This window comes from Macaca nemestrina, chromosome 13 (genome assembly GCF_043159975.1).
Source record: "Macaca nemestrina isolate mMacNem1 chromosome 13, mMacNem.hap1, whole genome shotgun sequence".
Classification (NCBI taxonomy): Eukaryota; Metazoa; Chordata; class Mammalia; order Primates; family Cercopithecidae; genus Macaca; species Macaca nemestrina.
This window is the reverse complement of record NC_092137.1, coordinates 63,541,463-63,565,523: the sequence shown is the minus strand read 5'-3', so window position 1 is coordinate 63,565,523 and position 24,061 is coordinate 63,541,463. Positions and strand designations below refer to the sequence as shown.

At 39.3% G+C, this 24,061-nt stretch overlaps 1 protein-coding gene and 1 long non-coding RNA gene across 21 annotated transcripts in view; one reads left to right on the top strand and one right to left on the bottom strand.

The window, feature by feature from the left end:
- The window catches only part of WDPC (WD repeat containing planar cell polarity effector), a 675,061-nt gene that overhangs the window by 478,073 nt on the left and 172,927 nt on the right, over positions 1 to 24,061 (top strand). Inside the window, exon 14 of one of the 20 annotated variants that reach the window (XM_071076816.1) lies at positions 20,234 to 20,354. The exons of 18 other annotated variants lie outside the window; for them this stretch is intronic. In XM_071076816.1, the coding sequence (XP_070932917.1) occupies positions 20,234 to 20,296 (63 nt within the window). In that variant the 3' untranslated portion in view covers positions 20,297 to 20,354. Of the gene's footprint in view, positions 1 to 6,143; positions 6,966 to 20,233; positions 20,355 to 24,061 lie in introns of those variants that run through there. One more of the 20 variants, XM_071076817.1, reaches the window with a different exon arrangement.
- LOC105465132 (uncharacterized) overlaps positions 11,370 to 24,061 on the bottom strand; it is a 66,553-nt gene continuing 53,861 nt past the window's right edge. Inside the window, exon 3 of the long non-coding RNA XR_977313.3 lies at positions 11,370 to 11,452. This is a non-coding gene — a long non-coding RNA (uncharacterized lncRNA). The remainder of the gene's footprint in view (positions 11,453 to 24,061) is intronic.

Sequence of the window (24,061 nt, the reverse complement as noted above, 5' to 3'; positions counted from 1 at the left end):
TTGATTACCTCAGTTATTACACATAGGATAATGTTCTCAAACTTCATCCATGTTGCTGCAAAGGACATGATGTCATTCCTTTTTATAGATGAACAGTATTTCATGGTGTTTATATACCACATTTTCTTTGATTATACTTTAAGTTCTTGGATACATGTGCAGAACATGCAGCTTTGTTACATAGGTATACACGTGCCATGTTGGTTTTCTGCACCCATCAACCCGTCATCTACATTAGTTATTTCTCCTAATGCTATCTCTCCTCTCACCCCTCACCCCCCGACAGGCCCCAGTGTGTGCTGTTCCCCTCCCTGTGTCCATGTGTTCTGACTGTTCAGCTCTCACTTATGAGTGAGAACATGTGCTGTTTGGTTTTTTGTTCCTGTGTTAGCTTGCTGAGAATGATGGTTTCCAGCTTCATCCATGTCCCTGCAAAGGATATGAACTCATCCTTTTTTATGGCTGCATAGTATTCCATGGAGTATATATGCCACAGTTTCTTTATCCAGTCTATCACTGATAGGCATTTGGGTTGGTTCCAAGTCTTTGCTATTGTGAATAGTGTTACAGTAAACATACATGTGCATATGTCTTTATAGTAGAATGATTTATAATCCTTTGGGTATATACCCAGTAATGGGATTGCTGGATCACATGTTACTTCTAGTTCTAGATCCTTGAGGAATCACCACACTGTCTTCCACAATGGTTGAACTAACTTATGCTCTCACCAACAGTGTTAAAACATTTCTGTTTCTCCATATCCTTTCCAGCATCTGTTGTTTCCCGAGTTTTTAATGATCACCATTCTAACTGGTGTGAGATGGTATCTCATTGTGGGTTTGATTTGCATTTCTCTAATGACCCAGTGATGATGAGCTTTTTTTCATAAGTTTGTTGGCTGCATAAATGTCTTCTTTTGAGAAGTGTCTGTTCATATCCTTCGCCCACTTTTTGATGGGGTTGTTTGTTTTTTTTCTTGTAAATTTGTTTAAGTTCTTTGTAGATTCTGGATATTAGCCCTTTGTCAGATGGATAGATTGCAAAAATTTTCTCCCATTCTGTAGGTTACCTGTTTATTCTGATGATAGTTGCTTTTGCTATGGAGAAGCTCTTTAGTTCAGTTAGATCCCACTTGTCAATTTTGGCTTCTGTTGCCATTGCTTTTGGTGTTTTAGTCATGAAGTCTTTGCCCATGCCTATGTCCTGAATGGTATTGCGTAGGTTTTCTTCTAGGGTTTTTATGGTTTTAGGTCTTATGTTTAAATCGTTAATCCATCTTGAGTTAATTTTTGTATAAGGAAGGGGTCCAGTTTCAGTTTTCCACATATGGCTAGCCAATTTTCCCAACACCATTTATTAAACAGGGGATCCTTTCTCCACTGCTTGTTTTTGTCAGGTTTGTCAAAGATCAAATGGTTGTAGATGTGTGGCATTATTTCTGAGGCCCCTGTTCCATTTGTCTATATATCTGTTTTGGTACCGGTACCATGCTGTTTTGGTTACTGTAGCCTTGTATTATAGTTTGAAGTCAGGTAGCATGATGCCTCCAAGTTTGTTCTTTTTGCTTAGGATTGTCTTGGCAATGCGGGCTCTTTTTTGAATCCATGTAAAATTTAAAGTAGTTTTTTTTCTAATTCTGTGAAGAAAGTCATTGGTAGCTTGATGGGGATAGCATTGAATCTATAAATTACCTTGGGCAATATGGCCATTTTCTTGATACTGATTCTTCCTATCCATGATTATTGAATGTTTTCCCTTTGTTTGTGTCCTCTCTTATTTCCTTGAGCAGTGGTTTGTAGTTCTCCTTGAAGAGGTCCTTCACATTCCTTGTAAGTTGTATTCCTAGGTATTTTATTCTCTTTGTAGCAATTGTGAATGGGAGTTCACTCATGATTTAGCTCTCTGTTTGTCTATTATTGGTGTATAGGAATGCTTGTGATTTTTGCACATTGGTTTTGTATCCCAAGACTTTGCTGAAGTTGCTTATCAGCTTAAGGAGATTTTGGGCTGAGATGATGGGGTTTTCTAAATATACAATCATGTCATCTGCAAACAGAGACAATTTGACTTTCTCTCTTCCTATTCGATTGTCCTTTCTTTCTCTCTTGTCTGATTGCCCTCGCCAGAACTTCCAACACTATGTTGAATAGGAGTGGTGAGAGAGGGCATCCTTGTCTTGTGCTGGGTTTCAAAGGGAATGCTTCCAGCTTTTGCCCATTTAGTATGGTACTGGCTGTGGGTTTGTCACAAATAGGTCTTTTTATTTTGAGATGTGTTACATCAATACCTAGTTCACTGAGAGTTTTTAGCATGAAGTGATGTTGAATTTTATGGAAGGCCTTTTCTGCATCTATTGAGATAATCATGTGGGTTTTTTCATTGGTTCTGTTTATGTGATGCATTACGTTTATTGATTTGCATATGTGGAACCAGCCTTTCATCCCAGGAATAAAGCTGACTTAATCATGGTGGATAAGCTTTTTGATGTGCTGCTGGATTCGGTTTGCCAGTATTTTACTGAGGATTTTTACACTGATGTTCATCAAAGGATATTGGACTGAAATTTTCTTTTTTTGTTGTGACTCTGCCAGGTTTTGGAATCAGGTTGATGCTGGCCTGCCTCATAAAATGAGTTAGGGGGGAGTCCCTCTTTTTCTATTGTTTGGAATAATTTCAGAAGGAATGGTACCAGCTCCTCTTTGTACCTCTGGTAGAATTCGACTGTGAATCCGTCTGGTCCTGGACTTTTTTTGGTTGGTAGGCTATTAAGTATTGCCTCAATTTCAGAACTTGTTATTGATCTATTCAGGGATTTGACTTCTTCCTGGTTTAGTCTTGGGAGGGTGTATTGAGGAATTTATCCATTTCTTCTAGATTTTCTAGTTTATTTGAGTAGAGGTGTTTATAGTATTCTCTGATGGTAGTTTGTATTTCTGTGGGATCAGTGAAGATATCTCCTTTATCATTTTTTATTATATCTATTTGATTCTTTTCTCTTTTCTTTATTAGTCTGGCTAGCGGTGTATCTATTTTGTTAATCTTTAAAAAAAAATAGCTCCTGAATTCATTGATTTTTGAAGGGTCTTTTTTGTGTCTATCTCCTTCAGTATGCTTTATGAAGTTCTTGTGCTGTGTTTTTCATCTCTATCAGGTCATTTATGTTCTTCTCAAAACTGGTTATTCTAGTTAGCAGTTCCTCTAACCTTTTTTTCAAGGTTCTTAGCTTCCTTGCATTGGGTTAGAACATGCTCCTTTAGCGCAGTGGAGTTTGTTATTACCCACCTTCTGAAGCCTATTTCTGTCAATTCGTCACACTCATTCTCCATCCACTTTGTTCCCTTGCTGGTGAGGAGTTGTGATCCTTTGGGGGAGAAGAGGCGTTCTGGTTTTTGGAATGTTCAGCCTTTTTGCCCTGGTTTTTCCTCATCTTTGTGGATTTATCTACCTTTGATCTTGGATGCTAGTGACCTTCAGATGGGGTTTTTGTGTGGACGTCTTTTTTGTTGATGTTGATGCTATTCTTTTCTGTTAGTTTTCTTTCTAATAGGTCCTTCTACTGCAGGCCTGCTGGAGTTTGCCTGAGTATTACCAGCAGAGACTGCAGAACAGCAAAGATTATTGCCTGTTCCTTCCTCTGGATACTTCGTCCCAGAGGGGCATCCATCACATGCCAGCTGGAGCTCTCTTGTATGAGGTGGCTATTAACCCCTGCTGGGAGGTATCTCCCTGTCAGGAGGCACGGGGGTCAGGGACACACTTGAGGAGGCAGTCTGTCCCTTAGAGCTCAAGCACTGTGCTGGAAGCTCCACTGCTCTCTTCAGAGTTAGCAGGCAGGAATGTTTAAGTCTGCTGAAGCTGTGCCCAAAGCCACCCTTTCCCCCAGGTGCTCTGTCCCAAGGAGATGGGAGTTTTATCTATAAGCCCCTGACTGTGGCTGCTGCCTTTCTTTCAGAGATGCCCTACCCAGAGAGGAGAAATCTAGGGAGGCAGTCTGGCTACAGCAGCTTTGCTGAGCTGCAGTGGGCTCTGCCCATTTTGAACTTCCGGGCAGCTTTGTTTACACTGTGAGGGGAAAACTGCCTACTCAAGCCTTCGTAATGGTGGATGCCGCTCCTCCCACCAGGATCGAGTGTCCCAGGTGGACTTCAAACTGCTGTGCTGGCAGCAAGAATTTCAAGCTAGTGGATCTTAGCCTGCCAGGCTCCATGGCGGTGGGATCTGCTGAGCTAGACCACCTGGCTCCCTGACTTCAGCCCCCTTTCCAGGGAAGTAAACGGTTGTGTCTCATGGCATTCCAGGCACCACTGCAGTATGGAAAAAAAAAAAAAAAAAAACTCCTGCAGCTAGCTTGGTGTCTTCCCAAACAACCGCCCAGTTTTGTACTTGAAACTCAGGGCCCTGGTGGTGTAGGCACCCAAGGGAATCTCCTGATCTGCAGGTTGCGAAAACCATGGGAAAAGTGTAGTATCTGGGCCGAAATGCACCCTTCCTCATGGTATAGTCCCTCACAGCACAGTCCCTCACGGCTTCCCTTGGCTAGGGGAGGGAGTTCCCCAACCCCTTGTGCTTCCTGGGTGAGGTGATGCCCCACCCTGCTTCTCCTTGCCTTCCATGGGCTTCACCCACCATCTAACCAGTCTCAATTTGATGAGCCAGCTACCTCAGTTGGAAATGCAGAAACCACCCGCCTTCTGTGTTGATCTCACTGGGAGCTGCAGGCTGGAGCTGTTCCTATTCAGCCATCTTGCCAGCCACCCATATATCACATTTTTTAAATACAGTCAACCATTGATGAAAACTTAGGTTGATTCCATGACTTTACTATGGTGAATAATACTGCAATAAACATATGAGTGCAAGTGTCTTTTTTATATAATAATTTCTTTTCCTTTGGGTAGATGCCCAGTTGTGGGATTCCTGGGTTGAATGGTAGTTTCATTTTTATTTCTTTGTAAAACATCTATAGTGTTTTTTATAGGGGTGATACTAATTCACATTCCCACCAACAGTGTACAAGGGCTCCCTTTACTCCATATTCCTGCCTATATTGGGTTTTGTTTGTTTGTTTGTTTGTTTTTGACTTTTTACTAATAGCCATTCTGAGTCATGTAAGATGAAATGTGTTGTTTTAATTTGAATTTCTCTGATAATTAGTGATATTGAGCATTTTTTCACATGTTTGTTGACTGCTTGTATGTCTTTTGAGAAATGTCTATGTCTTTTGCCCACTTTTAATGGGATTGTTTGTTCTTTTCTCTTGCTGGGTTGTTTACCAAGGCCGCCTTTAGCATCCCCATTGCCCCAGAGAGTCAAGACCAATTTGCATTCATCTGGGAAAAGAGAACAATGCATCTTTACTGTCTTGCCCCCAGTGTTTTCTTAGCCCCACTGTCTGTTGTGGCCAAAGGCTATCCAACCTCAGTCAGTGGACCACTCCAGAGGGATATGTATTTTCCATTATACTGATGATAACATGCTAACTTCTGAGTCTTTTTCTAGCTTAGAAACTGCAGCCCCCACCTTGCTGTCTCACTCGACCTACAGAGGGACAGTGGGTGGTCAATGCAAAGTCCAGGGTCCAGGTATATCAAATACCTGGGTGTCATCTAGTGGGGTGAGACTAAATTTATCCAGTCTACCATTATAGAATAAGGTACAGGCCAACCCATGTCCTACCACACCAGAGCAGTAGCAAACCTTCTTAGGCCTTCTAGGGTATTGGTTTCCTTTTATTTCCACATTTGGTACAATTCCTTAGGCCCCTCGATGGCTTAGTCAAGAAGGAGGAACACTGGAACTGGTCCACAAGAGAGGATGTGACCTTGAACAAGCTAAAATCGCAGTGAAATAAATGCAGGCCGTGGAAGTTCTAGTGCAGGGATAGACTTGTGAATTGGAGGTAGCCAGTTACTCTGAGGGGCTTGGGTGGGGCCTGTGGGAAACACGCGGACATATACATATGCCTTTAGGATTCTGGTCCCTTCTATTGAAGTGACTACTTTGGGGTGTATACCCTGACCCCGCTCAGAAAACTGGCTTCTGATTTTGTGGCCCTCACCCAGGAACTGACTTAGAACAAGAAGACAGCCACCATTGTAAAATGGTGGAGACTAAAACAAAATATTGCCATGTGTTTACAGGTCATGTTCCCGAGGACATGAAACAAGATGGAGGCCTGTAGCCAAGTTTGTTACTGATCATTTTGTTGGGCTGGCTTGAACAGCAGTCTTATGGGGTCCTAGGTCTGCATCTTAACCTAAGGTACCCTTTCTTCTGACAGAACCATACAGAAAGACACACAAAGCACACCAGATTGTCTACAACTTGAGACCAACCTCACAAATCCTTTTTCATTAAAACTTTACAGAGAATATTAGCAACTCTCCTTATTTATCCCTTTTACCAGTTTGCACATGGAGAAAGACACCAAAATCCCAACTGGTAAGAAATTTTTACCCTTTTGTTGGCATGTCAGGCTTCTGGTGTCCCTTCCTTCTAGCTCAACTCTAAACCAAGCATATTAATGGTTGGAAAATTAATTTTTCCCAAGTTGGAAGAACATTATAAAAGAGAAGCCATTTTAAACCATGAAAGAAGGAAAAACACCATAGAAAAGTTTGGTAGTTTCAATTAGGGTTGTGAACAGGTATTTCCTATTCCTATGGGGAATGGTGTTTCCCTATTTCTTCCCCTTTCCTATTTTCTCTTTTGGCCTACTATAAGTGACATATTGCTCATCTTTGATATTCTCTGATGCTTGCAGAGCTGCCTGCTTCTCAGCTGTGGTTAGGGTTTGGCTTAGGAGCAGCATAACATCCTTCTATGAGAGGTCAAATACCTGAGTTAAATTTTGGAAAGCTTCTATATACCTATCAGAGTTGTCAGAAAATTGACCTAAGTCTCCCTTTATTTGCCTAAGGTCCTGTAATGACAAGGGAACTTGAAGGGGCCCCAAATGAGGGGGATCATCAGGTGGTTCCCTTGGAAGTTGCTTCTCTGATTTTGGAGAATTATTCTTTTTGGGCCTGCCTGATATGATTGCTAAAAGCACTAGGTTGATTTTGTAACACTTGCAAAGATCTAGTAAAAAGGCCATGCCCTTGTGCAAAAGAAAATAAGCTGCTTTTACTTTAAAATTGCAGGGTGAAAGAAGTCCCAGTGCTTCGGAATTCACTCCAAGGGAGTGCAGGCTTAAGATAGTACCCATCTAGAAAGAAAAGTGAAAGAAAAAAAAAAGGTATCCCTTTGTCTCCTTCCTTTTGGTGTGACTCAGGATAGAGAGGAAGACAGTGGGGGCGTCCCCCTTCTGTTTTCCCTCTATGGTTCCTGGGTCCTGACACTTTGTTGAACATGCTGCCCATGGTTGCAGGCGTGACCCCCAGCTATGGTACCAGAGGAACTAAGAGATTGGGATTAGTCATGCTCACCCAAGTGGCTCTAGTTCTCTGCCTGTGATTTCCTTTTGACTTCCTAGATTTGTGTGACCTGCCTGGCTCCCTGAAAAGTGATCTCCAGAAAAACTACATAATGGTTGGGCAAGGCCACTTTAATGGAGGGGGTCTGCTAGATTGAACTTTGTATCCTGCTATTATGGCCCACGCTGAAGCGTTTACCCATACTGAATGGTTCCTATTAACTTCTGAACTTAAAATCCCCTTACTAATTAAGTACCACTCTAACTGGAGGCAGAATAGGTGCCTTAAAAGAACGTAGGGACCGAATGGCCATTTTCCTGCTGATGGGACAGGATCAAGACTAAAATTTGGCTTTGGAGGATATTTTAACCCAATTGTTGAAGGCAGAATTTTCCCAATTATCAAAGTGGCATAAAGCCTGGTTTCTAGTAGAGAGGCTCAAAAAGGGAAGATAATTGGGAGGCTAGGATATTTTGGTGAAGGACCGACAATGTGCCTCATGGATCCTTGTTCCACTAGGTGGCACTGTTGACCTTGAAACACCATTTGCTCTCTAGACCAAGGGCAGAGTGACCTTTACATGCCATGTGCTCTTCAGACCAAGGGCAGAGAGAGACCTGGAAATGCCACATGGTCTCCAGACCAAGGGCAGAGAGAGACCTGGAAATGCCACGTACTCTCCAGACCAAGGGCAGAGACCTGGAAATGACATGTGCTCTCCAGACCAAAGGCTAAGAGAGAGACATTCACTGTGGTGGGGGAAACCCTCTGTTCCTAGAAAATCACAAAGACATCTTCCCTTGAAGCTACATCCCCAGTTACTAGACATTCTCTGATCTTGCCAAACAAGATTACTTCCCTGAACTGTAAAACTTCTCACATATTTCATACACAGGATAAGAGATATAATGGTTGCAAACAGGAAAGGAGGAAATTATGATAGGAAAGTTGGAGATCCTGTTGCTGATACCCCATGAGGGCAGTTAGAGGCTGAGGTCAGTCCAGAAGCCTTTGGGTAATACCGGGTGGCAGCCCTGGCCAGAAATCTTCAGTTGCCCCAGGACTTTTCCCAGTCCCATGCGACAACTAAGTCCTCCATGAAAGGTCTAAAATGGAGGCTGAGAGTCTCAGAATGAAAGGACAGAGTTGGAGTTCGCTCCCCTCTACTCACCGTTTTGTTGAATGTTGTACTTGGTATCCCAGACAAGGTGCCCATTATAAAGTGGCTACGTTGTCTGGGTTATAAACCCTGGGGCTCATTGTCATGTGCCAGGAAAATTTAGGACACAGACATACATGAGGAGTTTAGGAATGGAGGTTTAATAGGTAGAACAGAAGAGAGAAACAGCTACCTCCGTAGAGGAAGAGGTCTGCAAATGGAAAGGGCCAGCTGGTGGTCAATGCACCAAGTTTTATAGTCCAGTTTGAGGAGGTGGTGTCTGATTTATAAAGGGCTTATAGATTGGTTCCATCAGGTATGATGTTTACATAGCAAGCTGGGAAGGCTGGTCCTCCCAGGGCTTTCCAGTTGATCGGTGCCATCTTATCTGTTCCTTACAGCACACGTGGCTGGTAGAGAAGGGAAGATGGAGCTGCCATCTTGAAAATGTCTAGTCCTTAGTTCCTGCCAGCATTCATCCATGCAAGCTCCCAGCTTTGCAGGCTGTTCTTTGTTAGAAAATGATTTGGGGCTGCTTTTTATTAAACAGAAAAGCCTTTCCAAGGACTCCCATGTCCTTGCTATCTGCCTAAGTGATTTCTTTTGAACTCCTGTGTCACTATGGAAGGGGACTGGAGTTAAATGTAATGTCACAGAGCAACAACTCTGTGCTACATATTATGCCTTGCAAGTTGAGGGCATTACAGAGAGCGTCTCAATGCTAGTATGCACCCCGTACCTCACAGCAGGTTGGCTGAAGGGTACCTTCCAGAAACCAAAGTCTAGGAATGCCCAGACACAGACTGGCCAAATGGTAGGCCTACCTGCAACAGAGGAGCACCATGAACTAATTGCCCCTTGGTTGCAGAGCTCCATTTGATGCTTGGACCTGTCACCTATGTTACAGCTGAAGACAGTCTTCAGTGGAGAATGCTGGGCCTCCACAAATCCCTTCCTTTACACAGTAGAGCCAAGGTCCAATTCCTAACTAGGCCTGGTACACAGATGGCTCATCATGATGCAGTCCTTGCACCTAGACAGTTGTGGCCACTCAGCCATCCACTGATAGTATCTGGTTTGATACAGGTGAAGGACATAGTAGCCAATGCGCTGAGCTGTGGGCAGCTTGGATGGTCCTCCTTCATAAGCTGGATCCAGCAGTCCTATGCACTGACAGCTGGGCTGTCTTTAAGGGACTCACGATGTGGCTACTATAGTGCAAAACACAGGATTGGTCAATAGCAGCCTGCGCCCTTTCAGGTGCTGACATGTGGAATGACGTTCTCTATGCATCCAGAGGATGCATGTAACAGTCTACCATGTGGATGCCCACATTTCATCTACACCACCTGGAAATCATCAGGCAGACAAGCCTACCCTATATTCGCTTCCTCAAGGAAGTGCCCACAAGAAGATGTGGCTTACTGGCTACATAAAAAGACAGGACACTGGGGACAACATACCTTTTGGGCCATAGTGAAAATTGAGGACTACCACTATGATATAAAGATATAGTACTCATCTATAAGCAATGTCCTGCCTGTACACAGAAACACCCCAGGCCCTTTCCACACAGTACTGAACAGATAGGCCAGGGCTGGACCCAAGTGCAACGGTGGCAGGTAGACCACATAGGACCTTTGCCTCTATGTAATGGCTGCCAAGGAAGCCAGTAATGGCTCAGCCTAAATCCCAAAACCTCAAAAGTAAGGAAGCCAAGAGTGTAGCCTCCCATCTGTGGCTGAAGGCCCAAGAGCCCCTGGCAAACCACTGATGTAAGTCCAAGAGTCCAAAAGCCAAAGAACTTGGAGTCTTGAGAGTGGGAAGCATCCAGCATGGGAGAAAGATAAAGGCAAGAAGACTCATGCAAGTCACCTTCTTCCACTTTCGTCTGCTTGCTTCTTCTAGCCATGCTGGCAGCCAATGGGATGGTGCCCACCCACATTGTGGGTGGGTCTTCCTGAAGGTGGTTCTTCCTCTCCTAGTCCACTGATTCAAATAATAATCTCTTCTGGCAACACCCAGAAACAATACTTTGCATATTTCAATCCAATCAAGTTGACAATATTAACCATCACAGATGGCTATCCCCACAGCAATGTAACCGATCCCTTCAAATAACCAAAGATATGTGGCTGGGTGGCAGTATAACTCTCTCCACATGGGGGCCTACCCCTCCCCTTGGGGATTGTTATGGGTTGTGGCACCCACAGCTAGCCTTACTTACGCTCTAACTGGATGGGTATATGCACCTGGCGGCATCCTTGTCCGTATGCATTGTGTCCCGTTTAGATACATGCATTCCTATTCACTGGAAGAGTGTAAACGTCAGGTACTGCCAGAAGCATGCATCCTGGCGGTTTTACCCTTTGGCCATTTTTTCTCCCCAAGTGGCAACAATAGATACACATAAAGCCACAAGTTGAGGCTAAACATATGGCTGTAGCCATTAATGATACCAACCATGCTATTCTTCTTCTTACTGAAGAGACCACCCAAATCAGACACATTACTTTGCAAAATGGCATAGCCCTGGACATCTTAACTGCTGCCGAGGGTAGAACCTGTGCATTAGTTAAAAACTGAATATTGTGTATATATCCCTGATTACTCTCACAATGTAACTAGGCCATGCGGGTCCTAAATACCAATATTTAGCTCTACCCTGTGCATTATATTATATAGTGTATATTATAATAACACTATAGAATCTCTGTCTTACACCCCTATAACAACATGGTTAAATCAACTTCCAATTACTTAGTAGAACTTTGTATCCAGTGAGATTGTTATTATATTTTTTATTCTTTTTTGTTGTTGTAGTTTGTGTTGCTTCTGTAGTATCTGGCTGAAATGCTCCTCCACATACCTGACCCTAGGAGAATGATAGAAGAAATGGCATGATAAGAATGTGAGGGCCATTCAAGAGTATGTTAGGGTGGAGTGTATGGCACACACACCTGACAGCAATAACTTAAGCATACCCTGAGAATGATCCTGTTGTCTTACAAGAATGTGTGTCTGGAGTCCTAAGCTAAGGAATCCAAGAGTGAACAACTTGAGGATCTATTCCATATTTACGGAGGACATCTGAACCCCCAACCCATCCCTTGGAATGCAGGCAGGCTATACAGGGAATTAATGCCCTTTGTTTTGGCCAATTGGAGGTTGCTAAGTGAAAATGCTATATAAACCATATGCTTTTTACAAACGGTAGCAGTTCTCCTGTCCAACTCACCACCTCTGGACCATCCTTTTATGTAAGTTCCCTCACTAAATGCCATGCCTCGTTTGCTGACTCCGGGTCTCTTCTTCAGCCTCTCAGACGTGGTGCCATCCTTAGTGGAGTCAGTAGGCATCCAGAACAACAGCAGTCAGATAATGTGATGCCTTCAGCTTTGTTCTTTTTCCTTAGGATTGCTTTGGCTATTTGGGCTCGTTTTTGATTTGATATGAACCTTAGGATTGTTTTTTCTAATTTTGTGAAATGACATTGGTACTTTGATAGGAATTGCATTGAATCTGTAGATTGCTTTGGGCTTTATGGTCATTTTAACAGTATTGATTTTTCAAATCCATGAGCATGGAATGTTTTCCCTTTTTTTTTTTTAATTTTTATTTTTAAATTTTTTTTATCATCTGTGATTTCTTTTATCAGCATTTGTAGTTCTCCTTGTAGAGTTCTTTCACATCCTTGGTTAAATATATTACCAGGCATTTTAATTTTTATGGCTATTGTAAATGGGATTGAGTTCCTGATTTGACTCTCAGCTTGAATGTTATTGGTTTATAGAAATGCTATTGATTTCTGTATGTTGATTTTGTATTTAGAAATTTACTGAAGTCATTTTTCAAGTCTAGAAGTCTGTTGGAGGAGTCTTTAGGATTTTCTTGGTATAAGATCATGTAATCAGTGAATAGAGATAGTTTGACTCCTCTTTTCCTAGCTGGATACCTTTTATTTCTTTCTCTGGCTTGATTGCTCCAGCTAGGACTTCCAGTATTATGTTGAATAGTAGTGCTGAGAGTGGAAATCCTTGTCTTGTTCTTGTTTTAAGAGGGAATGCTTGCAGGGTTTCTCCATTTAGTATGATGTTTGCTGTGAGCTTGTCATAGATGGCCGTTATTATTTTGAGGTATGTTCCCTCAATGCATAGTTTGCTGAGGGTTTTTATCATGAAGGGATGCTAGATTTTATCAAATGCTTTTTTATTTTTTTTGCATCTATTGAGATGATCATATGGTTTTTGTTTTTAATTCTGTTTATGTGGTAAATCATATTTATTGATTTGTGAATGTTGAACCATCCTTGTATCCCTGGAATAAAGCCCACTTAATCGTGAATTACCTTTTTAATATGCTGTTGGATTTGGTTTGCTAATATTTTGTTGAGGATATTTACATCTGTATTTATTAGGAATACTGGCTTGTATTATTGGGAATATTTGTTGTGTCTTTGTATGATTTTGGTATCAGGATGATACTGGTTTTGTAGAATGAATTAGGGAGGAATCCTTCCAACTTGATTTTTTTTTTTTTTTTTTTTTTTTTTGAGATAGTTTCAGTAAGATTGGTACCAGCTCTCCTTTGTATACCTGATAAAAGTAGTCCACGAGTTCATCTGGTCCTGGACTTTTTTGTTGTTGTTGTTGCTGTTGTTGTTGGATGATTTTTTTTATTAGCGATTCAATTTCAGTACTCATTATTGGTCTGTTCAGGATTTCTATTTCTTCCTGGTTCAGTCTTGGGAGGATGTATAGGAATTAATATATTTCCTCAAGGTTTTCTGGTTTATGTGTGTATGTGTATATGTTCATAGTAATCTCTGATGATCTTTTATATTTCTTTATTATCAGTTGCAATTTCACTGTTATCATTTCTGATTGTACTTATATAATATTCTTTTTTTGATCTCTTGTAACCTTTTTAAATTTAAAGTCTGTTTTTTTTCTGAATATTAGTATTACCATACCTGTAATTTTGGTTACTATTTGCATGGAATATCTTTTTTTTCATCTTTTCATTTTTAATCTATTAAAGTCTTTGGATCTATAGTAAATCTCGTACAGACAGCATATGGTTGAGTCAGTTGTTATCTATTCTGTTAATATGTCTTTTGATTGGAAGTTTGATCCATTTGCATTAAAATTACTAATACAGAAGGCCTTCTGTTATTTTGCCAGTCGTTTTTTATACCATATGGCTTTTTTTGTCCCTCATTTCCTGGATTACTGTCTTTTTCATGTTTGGTTGATTGTTTTTGTAGTGAAATTTTTTTTTCTCTCTTCAATTTGTGTATATTCTATAGCTGTATTCTTTGTGGTTATCATGGGGATTACATTTAAATATCCTAAAATTATAAGGCTATAATTTGGATTTACACTTGCTTAATTTTTAGTAACACGCAAAAACTCTGCTCCTTCATGGCTTTCTCTACATTCTTTTCGGTTTTTAATGTCATAAAACTACTTTGTTACAAGTTGTTTACTCTATAATATAAACTAATAATTCTTTTAAGGTATCTGTCTCATATAAAATATAAAATGTGGTATTACCAACCAAAGTTACAGTAATGCTAGCTTTTAGACTGATAATTTTTAAAATGTATTAGTATCTTAACTTGTATAGAGAGCAAAAAGTGGAATTTTGAACCATTGTTACAATAATGTTAGCTTTTATAATATACCTGGTAGTTACTTTTATTGAGTTTTTTTTTTCTTTATATGGCTTTTCTTTATATGGCTTTGAGTAGCTGTCTAGTGCCCTTTTGTTTCACCCTACAGGACTCCCTTGCACATTTCTCGCAGGCAAGGTCTAGTGGTAATGAACTCCCTCAGCTTAGGTTTATCTGGGAATTTCTCAATTTCTTCTTCATTTTTGAAGGACAATTTTGCCACATATGGGATTCTTGGTTGACATTTTTTTTCTTTCAGCACTTTTTTTTTTTGAGATAGTCTTGCTCTTTCACCCAGGCTGGAGTGGAGTGGTGTGATTTCAGCTCACTGCAACCTCCACCTCCTGGGTTCAAGTGATTCTCCTCCCTCAGCTTCCCAAGTAGCTGGGATTACAGGGGCCTGCCATCATGCCCAGCGAATTTTGTGTGTGTGTGTTTTTAGTAGAGAAGGGGTTTCCCCCTGTTGGCCAGACTAGTCCTGAACTCCTGACCCCAAGTGATCCACCCGCCTCGGCCTCCCAAAGTGCAGAGATTACAGGCATGAGCCACCACACCTGACCTCTTTTGGCACTTTTATCAGCCTGGTGCTTTCTTACCTCCAAAGCTTTTGATGCAAAATCTTCTGGTAGTATTACTTAGGGGCTCTTGTATGTGAAAAATCACTTCTCTCTTTCTGCTTTCAACATTCCCTTTGTCTTTTGAACATTTAATTATAGTCTGTCTCACAGTGGGTTTATTTCAGTTCATCTTACTTGGAGTTCATTGAGCTTCTTGGATGTTTGTATTCATATCTTTCATCAAATTTGGGGAGTTTTTAGCCATTATTTCTTTTAATATTTTCTCTGGTACTTTCTCTTTTCCTTCTGGAACTCCCACAATGCATATGTTGATCAGCTTGATGGTATCCCTCAGGTCCCTTGTCTATTCACTTTTCTTCAATCTTTTTTCTTTTTGTTTCTTAGGTTGATAATGTTTATTGTCCTGTCTTCAAAGTTCCTGATTCTGTTTCTGTCTGCTCAAATCTGGCTTTCAAATCATCTTGTCATTATATTTTCCAGCTCAAGAATTTCTTTTTGGTTTGCTTTTAACTTTTCTTTTTATTGATGTTTTCATTTTGTTCATTCACAATTTTGACTTTTCCCATATCTTCCTTTAAGTCTTTAAGCATATTTTAGACAGTTGTTTTGCAGTCTAGTAGGTCTGCCATCAGGTCTTTTTTTTTTTTGAGGGACAGTTTCTGTTTATTTTTTCCTCTTAAAATAGACCATACTTTCCTATTTCATTATATGCCTCGTGATTTTTTGTTGCTGAAAACTGGACACTGGAATCTAATAACATGGTAACTGAGAATCAGATTCACATCCTTCTCCAGAGTTTGCTGTTTTTTATTATTATTTTAGGGTTTTTATAATTGTTTTAGGCTGACTGTGGGCCAAAGATTATACTAAGGTGAATGTTAGGGTCTTCTCAGGCCTTGTCCAAAACTATACTTTTCCTGCGCTTGGAATGTGTAGTAACTTTGTAATTTTCCCCATATATGCAGTTGCATTTAAGTGTCCTAGTCTTTAATGTTTGGTTCCCAAAAGGGCAAAAAAGAAAAATGAAGGGGGTAATGAGAGTACAGCTCTTTAAATCTCCAAGTCACTTCAGGCAAGGAGGAGGGGTTTGCAACAATGAGGAGTGAGGTGCAATGAGGGGTGAGGTACCCTGCCTCCCTGTCTGCACCTCTGCAGTCAAAAGCATCAATTCACAGAGCACAGAACCCCTATATTTTGCCCCTCCTCATTCCAGCCAGCTGATTGCCAACTGCTCTGGAAGGTGTGCACAGTTGCCCACCATACAGCTGGGGAGGTGGATGGGTGACAGATACTGTGCTAAGAGCTGAAATTGATGAAAATTAACGGCAATTTACCATCCAAGCCTTTCCCTAAATGTTGCAAGCCTCAATAGACCCCATAGTTCCAAAACAATTACATCAGACAGATTCTGCCAATGTAATTATTATTTAGGTTCCAGATTCCTGGTGCTTCCTACTCTGTCATCTTCCCAGAGATCAGTGTTCAGAATTCAGGGATGATAAGGGATCTAAAATTTGTGATATATCAGAAAGGGGGAATCTGTGTGAAGAGGTGAGACCCAGAAGTCTTTATTGTTGTCCCCTTTGGGTCCTTAATGGAGAGCTAGACTACAGGTAGACAAGGCATAGCAAAAAGTCACTGCTGTGAGATTAAGGGCTAAATGAAAATGCTAGAGTTTTCACAGTCCTGAGAAACACTGGAATTCTGACTCATCCAAACTTAAGCAACCTCACTGGGCATTTATATAAAATCCCACATTCAACATGTCTTATATTGACTAAAAACAACAAATTCAACAATTTGTTGTTCTGTTGTGAGATTTTTTTAAAAAATAAAACTGTTAGGACAGAAAATCCAGCTGCATTAAATGATGATAATGTTGATATCCTTCTCCATAATCCTCAACCTGATAATTCTATTACAGGGTTATTTTGTGGTCTTTTTAAACCTTCTCATAAATTCATTATGGAAACTAAAAGAGCCAACTTTCAAATTGCTAACAAGATCTTTCCATTTCCTCTGTGGTCTTTTCTTTCTTTCTTTTTTTTTTTTGGTAACAGAATCTCACTCTGTTGCCCAGGCTGGAGTGCAATGGCGCAATCTCAGCTCACTGCAACCTCTGCCTCCTGGGTTCAAGTGATTCTCCTGCCTCTCCCTCCCAAGTACCTGGGATTACAGGCATGAGCCACCATGCCCAGCTAATTTTTGTATTTTTAGTAGAGATGGGGTTTCACCATGTCAGCCAGGCTTGTCTGAAACTCCAGGCCTTAAGAGATCTGCCCACCTTAGCCTCCCAAAGTGCTGGAATTACAGGTGTGAACGACCACGCCCAACCTCCTCTTTGCTTTTCATTTCCCTAGATTTGTAATCCAAGTCAGAGACACAAAAACACCATCACTATGGAGACATTAATTTGCTTTATTCTTCCTTCTGTTTGACAATGAAAAATAAGTCTGTGTAGCACATATAAAACTGGAATTGACACTCTTGTGCAGCTGCCATTGGGTCTTTCCTATAAGAAATTATATTAGCCTTCCTTTTAATGTGTTCTGGGTAATAAGTCATCAGAAATGTTCAACGATTTTCAAGGAAATGATGAACATAATGACTGAAAAGATAGGGTTTCTCAGGAGAAACATAGAAACTGTATGTTTTTTTAAAAGCAAAATAGAAATTCTAGAAGTGAGAAATATAAAATCTGCAATGAAACATTTATTCAGTAGAAGATTGGACATAATTAAGGGTCAGTGAACTTAAAGACAGATCAGTAGAAAGTATCCAATCTAAAGAAAACAAAAATATTTCAGAAAGTGAGCAGAGTCTCAGTGACTTATGGAACAAAATCAAATAGTCTAAAATACATGTAATTGGAGCTTGGTTAAAAGCATTGGCCTACAGATGCAAAAATCTCAGTGAATTCCAAATATAAGAAATCAATACCTAAGCACACCATATCTTGGCACAGCATAGACAAATTACTTAAAACTAGTGATAAGGGATAAATCTTTAAAATACCCAGGAAACAAAAAGTTATATCTTGAAAATACCCAGGAAACAACAAAGAGCAACAGCTAATATGAATTATGACTAACTTCAAATCAGAAACAGTGATGCCAAAAGATAATGGAACAGCATCATCAACATGATAAACAAAACTAAAACTCTCAACTCAAAATGTTATATCCAGTAAAAATCATCCTTAAGTGAGGGTGAAATAAAGATACTTTTAAATTAGTGAAATTAAATTGAAATTAGCAGCAGCACTACCAGAAAAGCTGAAGGAAGTTTTTCAGATAGGACAAAAATGATACCAGGTGAAAACTTGGCTCTACATGAAAGAATGAAGAGTCCTAAAAATCATAAGCATGTGGACTAATATTAAGTCTTTCTTCCTTATTTTAAAATTTCTTCAGAATATAATTATTTAAAGCAAAAGTAATAATACATTGTGATAATTATGTCTACATGAAATGAATAACAGCAACATCAGAGGAGGGGGTAAATGGAATTATATTATTGTAAGACTTGTGCCTTTTAACTGAAGTAGTACAGTATTAATTCTAGGTAGACTGTGATAAGTTAAAATTGCATATTATGGTGCCTAGAGGATTTTTTTAAAAATGTAAATAGGCATGTTGTTTTAAAAAGTCAAAAGAGGAAATTTTAAAATACTTTTAAAATATTCAATCCAAAAGAAGACAGAAAAGGAGGACAAATAGAAAACAAATAGTAAGATGTTACACTTAACCCTAAATATATTAATAACGACTTTAAGTTCAAACTGGATGGATACTCAAAAAGCAGACACGAAGTTTTCCTTAAAGTTGGAGTTTTTCAGACTGGATAAAAAGCAAGACCTAATTATGTTCAGTGTATAAGGGAAACACTTTAATTATTATGACACAAATACATTGAAAGTAAAAATGTGAAAAATATATATGCTGCAAACAGTAAATATAAGACAAAGTGACTTCAAAAAGAAAGTAAGTATCACCAGAAATAAAGAGAGACATTATAATGACAAAAGTTTAATCAGGCAGACATGACAATCCTAAAGAAGATAACTGAGCTTCAAATGCATGAAGCAAAAGCCGACAAACCAAAAAAGAAATAGATAAATATAATAATTCATAGAACATGTCAAAAAATCATGAATATATAAAATATGTGAACCAACTTGATCTGACATTTTTTGAACCTGTATCCAACAACTGCAGAATACACATTCTTTTCAAATCTACATGGCATATTCCCTAAATATAAACTGTATCCTGGTTCATAAAATAAAGCTCAATAAATTCTGGGAGATTGAAATATGACAACAAAGGAATTAAATTACAAGTCAATTACATCCAAATATCTATGAAGTTCCCAAATACAAAGTAAATAATACTTCTCTAAAAAGATCACGGATTAAAGAAGGAATCACAAGAGAAAATGGGAAATATTTTGAACTGAATTTTAAAATGAGAACATAATATATCAAAATGTGTAGGATGATTATAACATGTAGCATAAAATAAGGCACCATGACTTCATAATGATACAAGTAAATAAATCCAACTAATAAATATAAAAGTAAAGATAGAATTAGAAAATGACAATTTGGCAAACATCATAGTGATAATTTTCTAAGACAAGAATCCATAATGGATGCTATAACTGGTGAGAAAAAGTTTCGTGAAAAACAGGATATTTACATAGCCTCAAAATATTTTCTCATGAAATATCTATGATTTACAAAGGGAAAAGGAATAACTTTGCAGTGGAGAAGGCTGGCAGATGCCCTGTTAATCAAGTAATCAAAATTTATATTTATATCACCAATAATGGAAGAAATAAAAGTAATTTGTCACCTCATATATTGCAATAAGAACACAACATCCTTTCCATGGTATTCGTGAAAAAAAAAATGCATAACCTGAATCTGGTCATGGGGAGTATCGATTGAACCTAAATTGAGAGACATTCTAATAACCCACCTATAGTTTTCAAAAATGCTAAGTTCATATAAGAGAAAGTAAGACTAAAGAAATATTCTGGATTAAAGGAGACTAAAGAAACATTACAACTAAATGCATCAAGAAATGGATCTTTGTGATAGGAAGGACATTATTCGAACAACTGTTGAAACTTCAGTGATTAAGTTTGAGTAATTATATCAGTGTTAATTTCATGATTTTATTGGTTTGATTGTGGTTATGTAAGCAAATGTCCTAATTTGTGGAAGATAAACACTGAAGTATTCAAGAATGTGTTGGCAACTTACTCTGAAATGGTTCAGAGAAAAAGTGATCTTTGTTCTGTACTTGAAACTTTTCTGTATCTTTGAGATTACTTTAAAAATATAAATTTTCACTTATCACAGATCTAGACTCTACTATTACATGCGTTCTCTCAATAGATGCTGTGTGGTTTGGAAGTCGATTTGGCCACAGAAATGCTGCTTTTAATTCTTTGTCTTTAGGACGTTATTCTGCTTTTGAAAATTCAGGTAACCTCTCCAAACTCATTATTACTGTGCCATAAAAGCTACTCATTTTACTTTACTCATTGTGGCATAAAAGCCACCCAAGATTGCCTCTCTGGCTTCTTGTTGGATGGCATGAGGATGAGTATGCCTTCTGAACATTCTCATGTTGGCATCCCTAATTACCTTGGCCATTGGCGCAGGTCCAGTTGGAATGTCAACTGTGCCATCTGATAATGCTATAAAAAGACCTATAGCTGCTGCTCTCCAGCCATCTGTGCCTTCCCTTGGCATGATACTGTTGGGTAGTTTGTCTTTCATTGGCATGATTTTTGTAGGATGGCTTACATCTGCCACTCCTAGGCACTTGCTTGGTGATCAAGTTGACATAGAATTGCTTTGTTGGCACTGTTTTTATATAGAAGAGTTTTGTACCTGCTAAGTTCTGAAACAAGACTTACCATTTATTACATACCTTATAATTGCAATTTTAAATATTATGATTATAAACTCATTTTTGCCTCTGTTGACTCAAACCTAGCTTGAACTTTCAAGTTTAAATTCTCCCAATTGGAACTCTCCCGTCAGAAGAATTAACTACTAAATGAAATGTACTTCTTCTGTTTTAAGATATTAGATTGAGTGTACACATAAATCTCTTCTACTTCTGTGCCAAATCTCTGGAAATGATGGAAGATGCATGTGTGTGTGTGTGTATGTTTTTAAAAATTTATAACTGGAATTCAGGACAAATTCTATGGACCACAGTTTCTGAGGAATCTATTGAAAACTGTAAAACAGAATGAAATAGAAGAACAAAGCATAAACCAAAATGTCAAGAGGTGAAGACTGCTACCAAAATTGGGAGGAGCAACAAAAAGTTCTTCATGCCCTGAGGAAAGGGATACTAGGAATGGGAAAGTGTTCCTGGGCAAGCAAGGATGAATAATTAGGGTGTTACAACGGGAAGAGTAGGGTGAGTGAGTGGAGACAAGTCAGAGTAAGTGGATACTGATTAAACCCTAGGTATTTTTAGAAAAACAAGTTGATATGAGTATGTTGAAAACTTAAGGATATTCAGCCAAAAAAAAAAAAAAAGAATGGATGGTGTCATGGACTAATTATATTCACCCTTCCTTAGTTCATATGTTGAAGCCCTGACCTTCAGTGTGACTATATTTGGAGACAGAACCTTTAAAGGAGGTAATTAAGGTTAAATGAGGCCATGAGGATGGGCCCCTCATCCAATATGACTGGTGCCCTTACAAGAAGTAGAAGAGACACCAGCAATGTGTGTGCACAGAGGTAAGACCATGTGAGGATACAGCAAGAAGGTGGCCATCTACAAGCCAAGGAGAGAGGTTCAGGGAGAAACCAAACCTGCCAGTTTGACAACGAATTTCCAGCTTCTGGAACTGTGAGAAAATAAATTTCTGTTGTTTAGGTCACCCACTCTGTGGTATTTTGTTATGACAGCCTTAGCCAACTACATAAATGGTATAACTTTATAACTAGTAAATAGGAAAAACACAACAAAGAAAACTTGATAAAAAATGTAAAAGCAAATAGGAAATAATCAAAAGGAAATAGTTAAAGGTATGGTAAGAAACCACAGAATAAGCTTGCTAGAATGTCTAAACATCATTAATTATAATAAATGTAAATGAATTAAATTCTCTTGTTGAAAATCAGTGCCACAAGATTGGATTTTTAAAATATCCATGTCACACGTGTCCGTGTGAAGAGACCACCCAACAGGCTTTGTGTGAGCAACAGGGCTGTTTATTTCACCTGGGTGCAAGTGGGCTGAGTCCAAAGAGTCAGCCAGCAAAGGGTGGTGGGATTATCATTAGTTCTTATAATGGTGGTGGAGTTAGGAGCAATGTTTTGCGGGCAGGAAGTGGATCTCACAAAGTACATTCTCAAGGGTGGGGAGAATTACAAAGAACCTTCTTAAGGGTGGGGGAGATTACAAAGTACATTGATCAGTTAGGGCGGGGCAGAAACAAATCACAATGGTGGAATGTCATCAGTTAAGGCTATTTTCACTTTTGTGGATCTTCAGTTGCTGCAGGCCATCTGGATGTATACGTGCAGGTCACAGGGGATATGATGGCTTAGCTTGGGCTCAGAGGCCTGACAATCCAGATATATATTACATTTAAAAAATTTAAAAATTAGCTGAGTGTGGTGGCGTGCGCCTATAATCCTAGCTACTTGGGTGGCTGAGGTGGGAGGATTGCTCGAGCTGAAGAGTGTGGGGCTGCAGTGAGCGATGATTGTCACTGCCCCTCAGCTTGGGTGACAGAAAGATCCTATCTTAAAAAAAAAAAAAAAATGAGAGAGAAAGAGAGAAACTTGTTTTATGACCTTGTGTTATTATTAAATGTTCCATGTGTACTGAAAAGAATGTATATTTTGCTCTTGCTGGGTGTTGCTCTTTAAATGATAATTAGGTCAATTTGTTAACAGTGTTAAGTCTTTGTATCCACTGACTTTCTGTTTGTTCCCTCAACTACTTAGAGAGGAGGGTTTAAATCCTCTTTATCTTAGAATTATGGATTTCACTACTTCTACTTTCAGTTCTTTCAGAGTTTGCATCAAATATTCTAAAGCCATTGACCTTCTCTTTCATGAAATGACTTTTTCCCCTAATAATAGTTATTGTTCTGAAGTTTACTGGTCCTTTATTAATATAGGCATTTCAGCATTATTTTGATTGGTGTTTGCATTATATATCTTTTTTCATTCTATTATTTCTAACCTATCTTTGTCTTTAGAGTGGGTCTCCCATAGACAAAATGTAGTTGATTCCTGCTTTTTCATCTAGTACAATAATCTCTGAGGTTTTATTTTTGGACTCTTTTTTTTTTTTTTTTTTGAGACGGAGTCTCGCTCTGTCACTGAGGCTGGAGTGCAATTGCACGATCTCAGCTCACTGCAAGCTCCACCTCCCGGGTTCACACCATTCTCCCGTGTCAGCCTCCTGAGTAGCTGGGACTACAGGCACCCGCCACCATGCCCGGCTAATTTTGTTTTTGCATTTTTAGTAGAGATGGGGTTTCAGCATGTTAGCCAGGATGGTCTCTATCTCCTTACCTCGTGATCCGCCCACCTCGGCCTCCCAAAATGCTGGGATTACAGGCATGAGCCACCACGCCTGGCCTTATTTTTGGACTCTTTAGGCCGTTTTCATTTAATGTAATTATGTATTTCGATTTAAACCTGTCATCTCGTTTTTTTGTCATATCTGTTCTTTGCCTTTTCCTCTTTCTTCCTTTTTCGGTACTTTTGAATTAATTTTTTTTTTTTGGTGGGGTATTCCAATTTACCTTCTATTTTGGTTTATTAGCTATACTTCATTTTAAAATTTTTATGTTTGTGTATGTCCATGTGTAAATGCTTGTTCTAGGGCTTAAAATAGAGTGGTCCCCTCTTATTACCAGCAGCTTCACCTTCCATGGTTTCAGTTACCCACAGTCAACTGCAGTCCAAAAATACTAAACGGAAAAGAAAATTCCAAAAATAAACAATTCATTTTAAATTGTGTGCCATTTTGAGTAGCATGATGAAATCTTGTGTTGTCCTGCCCCATCCTGCCCAGGATAAAAATCATCCCCTTGTCTAGCGTATTCATACTTTATACAGCTACCTGCCCATTTGTCACTTAGTAGCCATCTTGGTTATTATATCAACTGTTAAACTATTATAGTACTTGTGTTCAAGTTACCTTTACTTTACCAAATTATGGCCCCAAAGCAC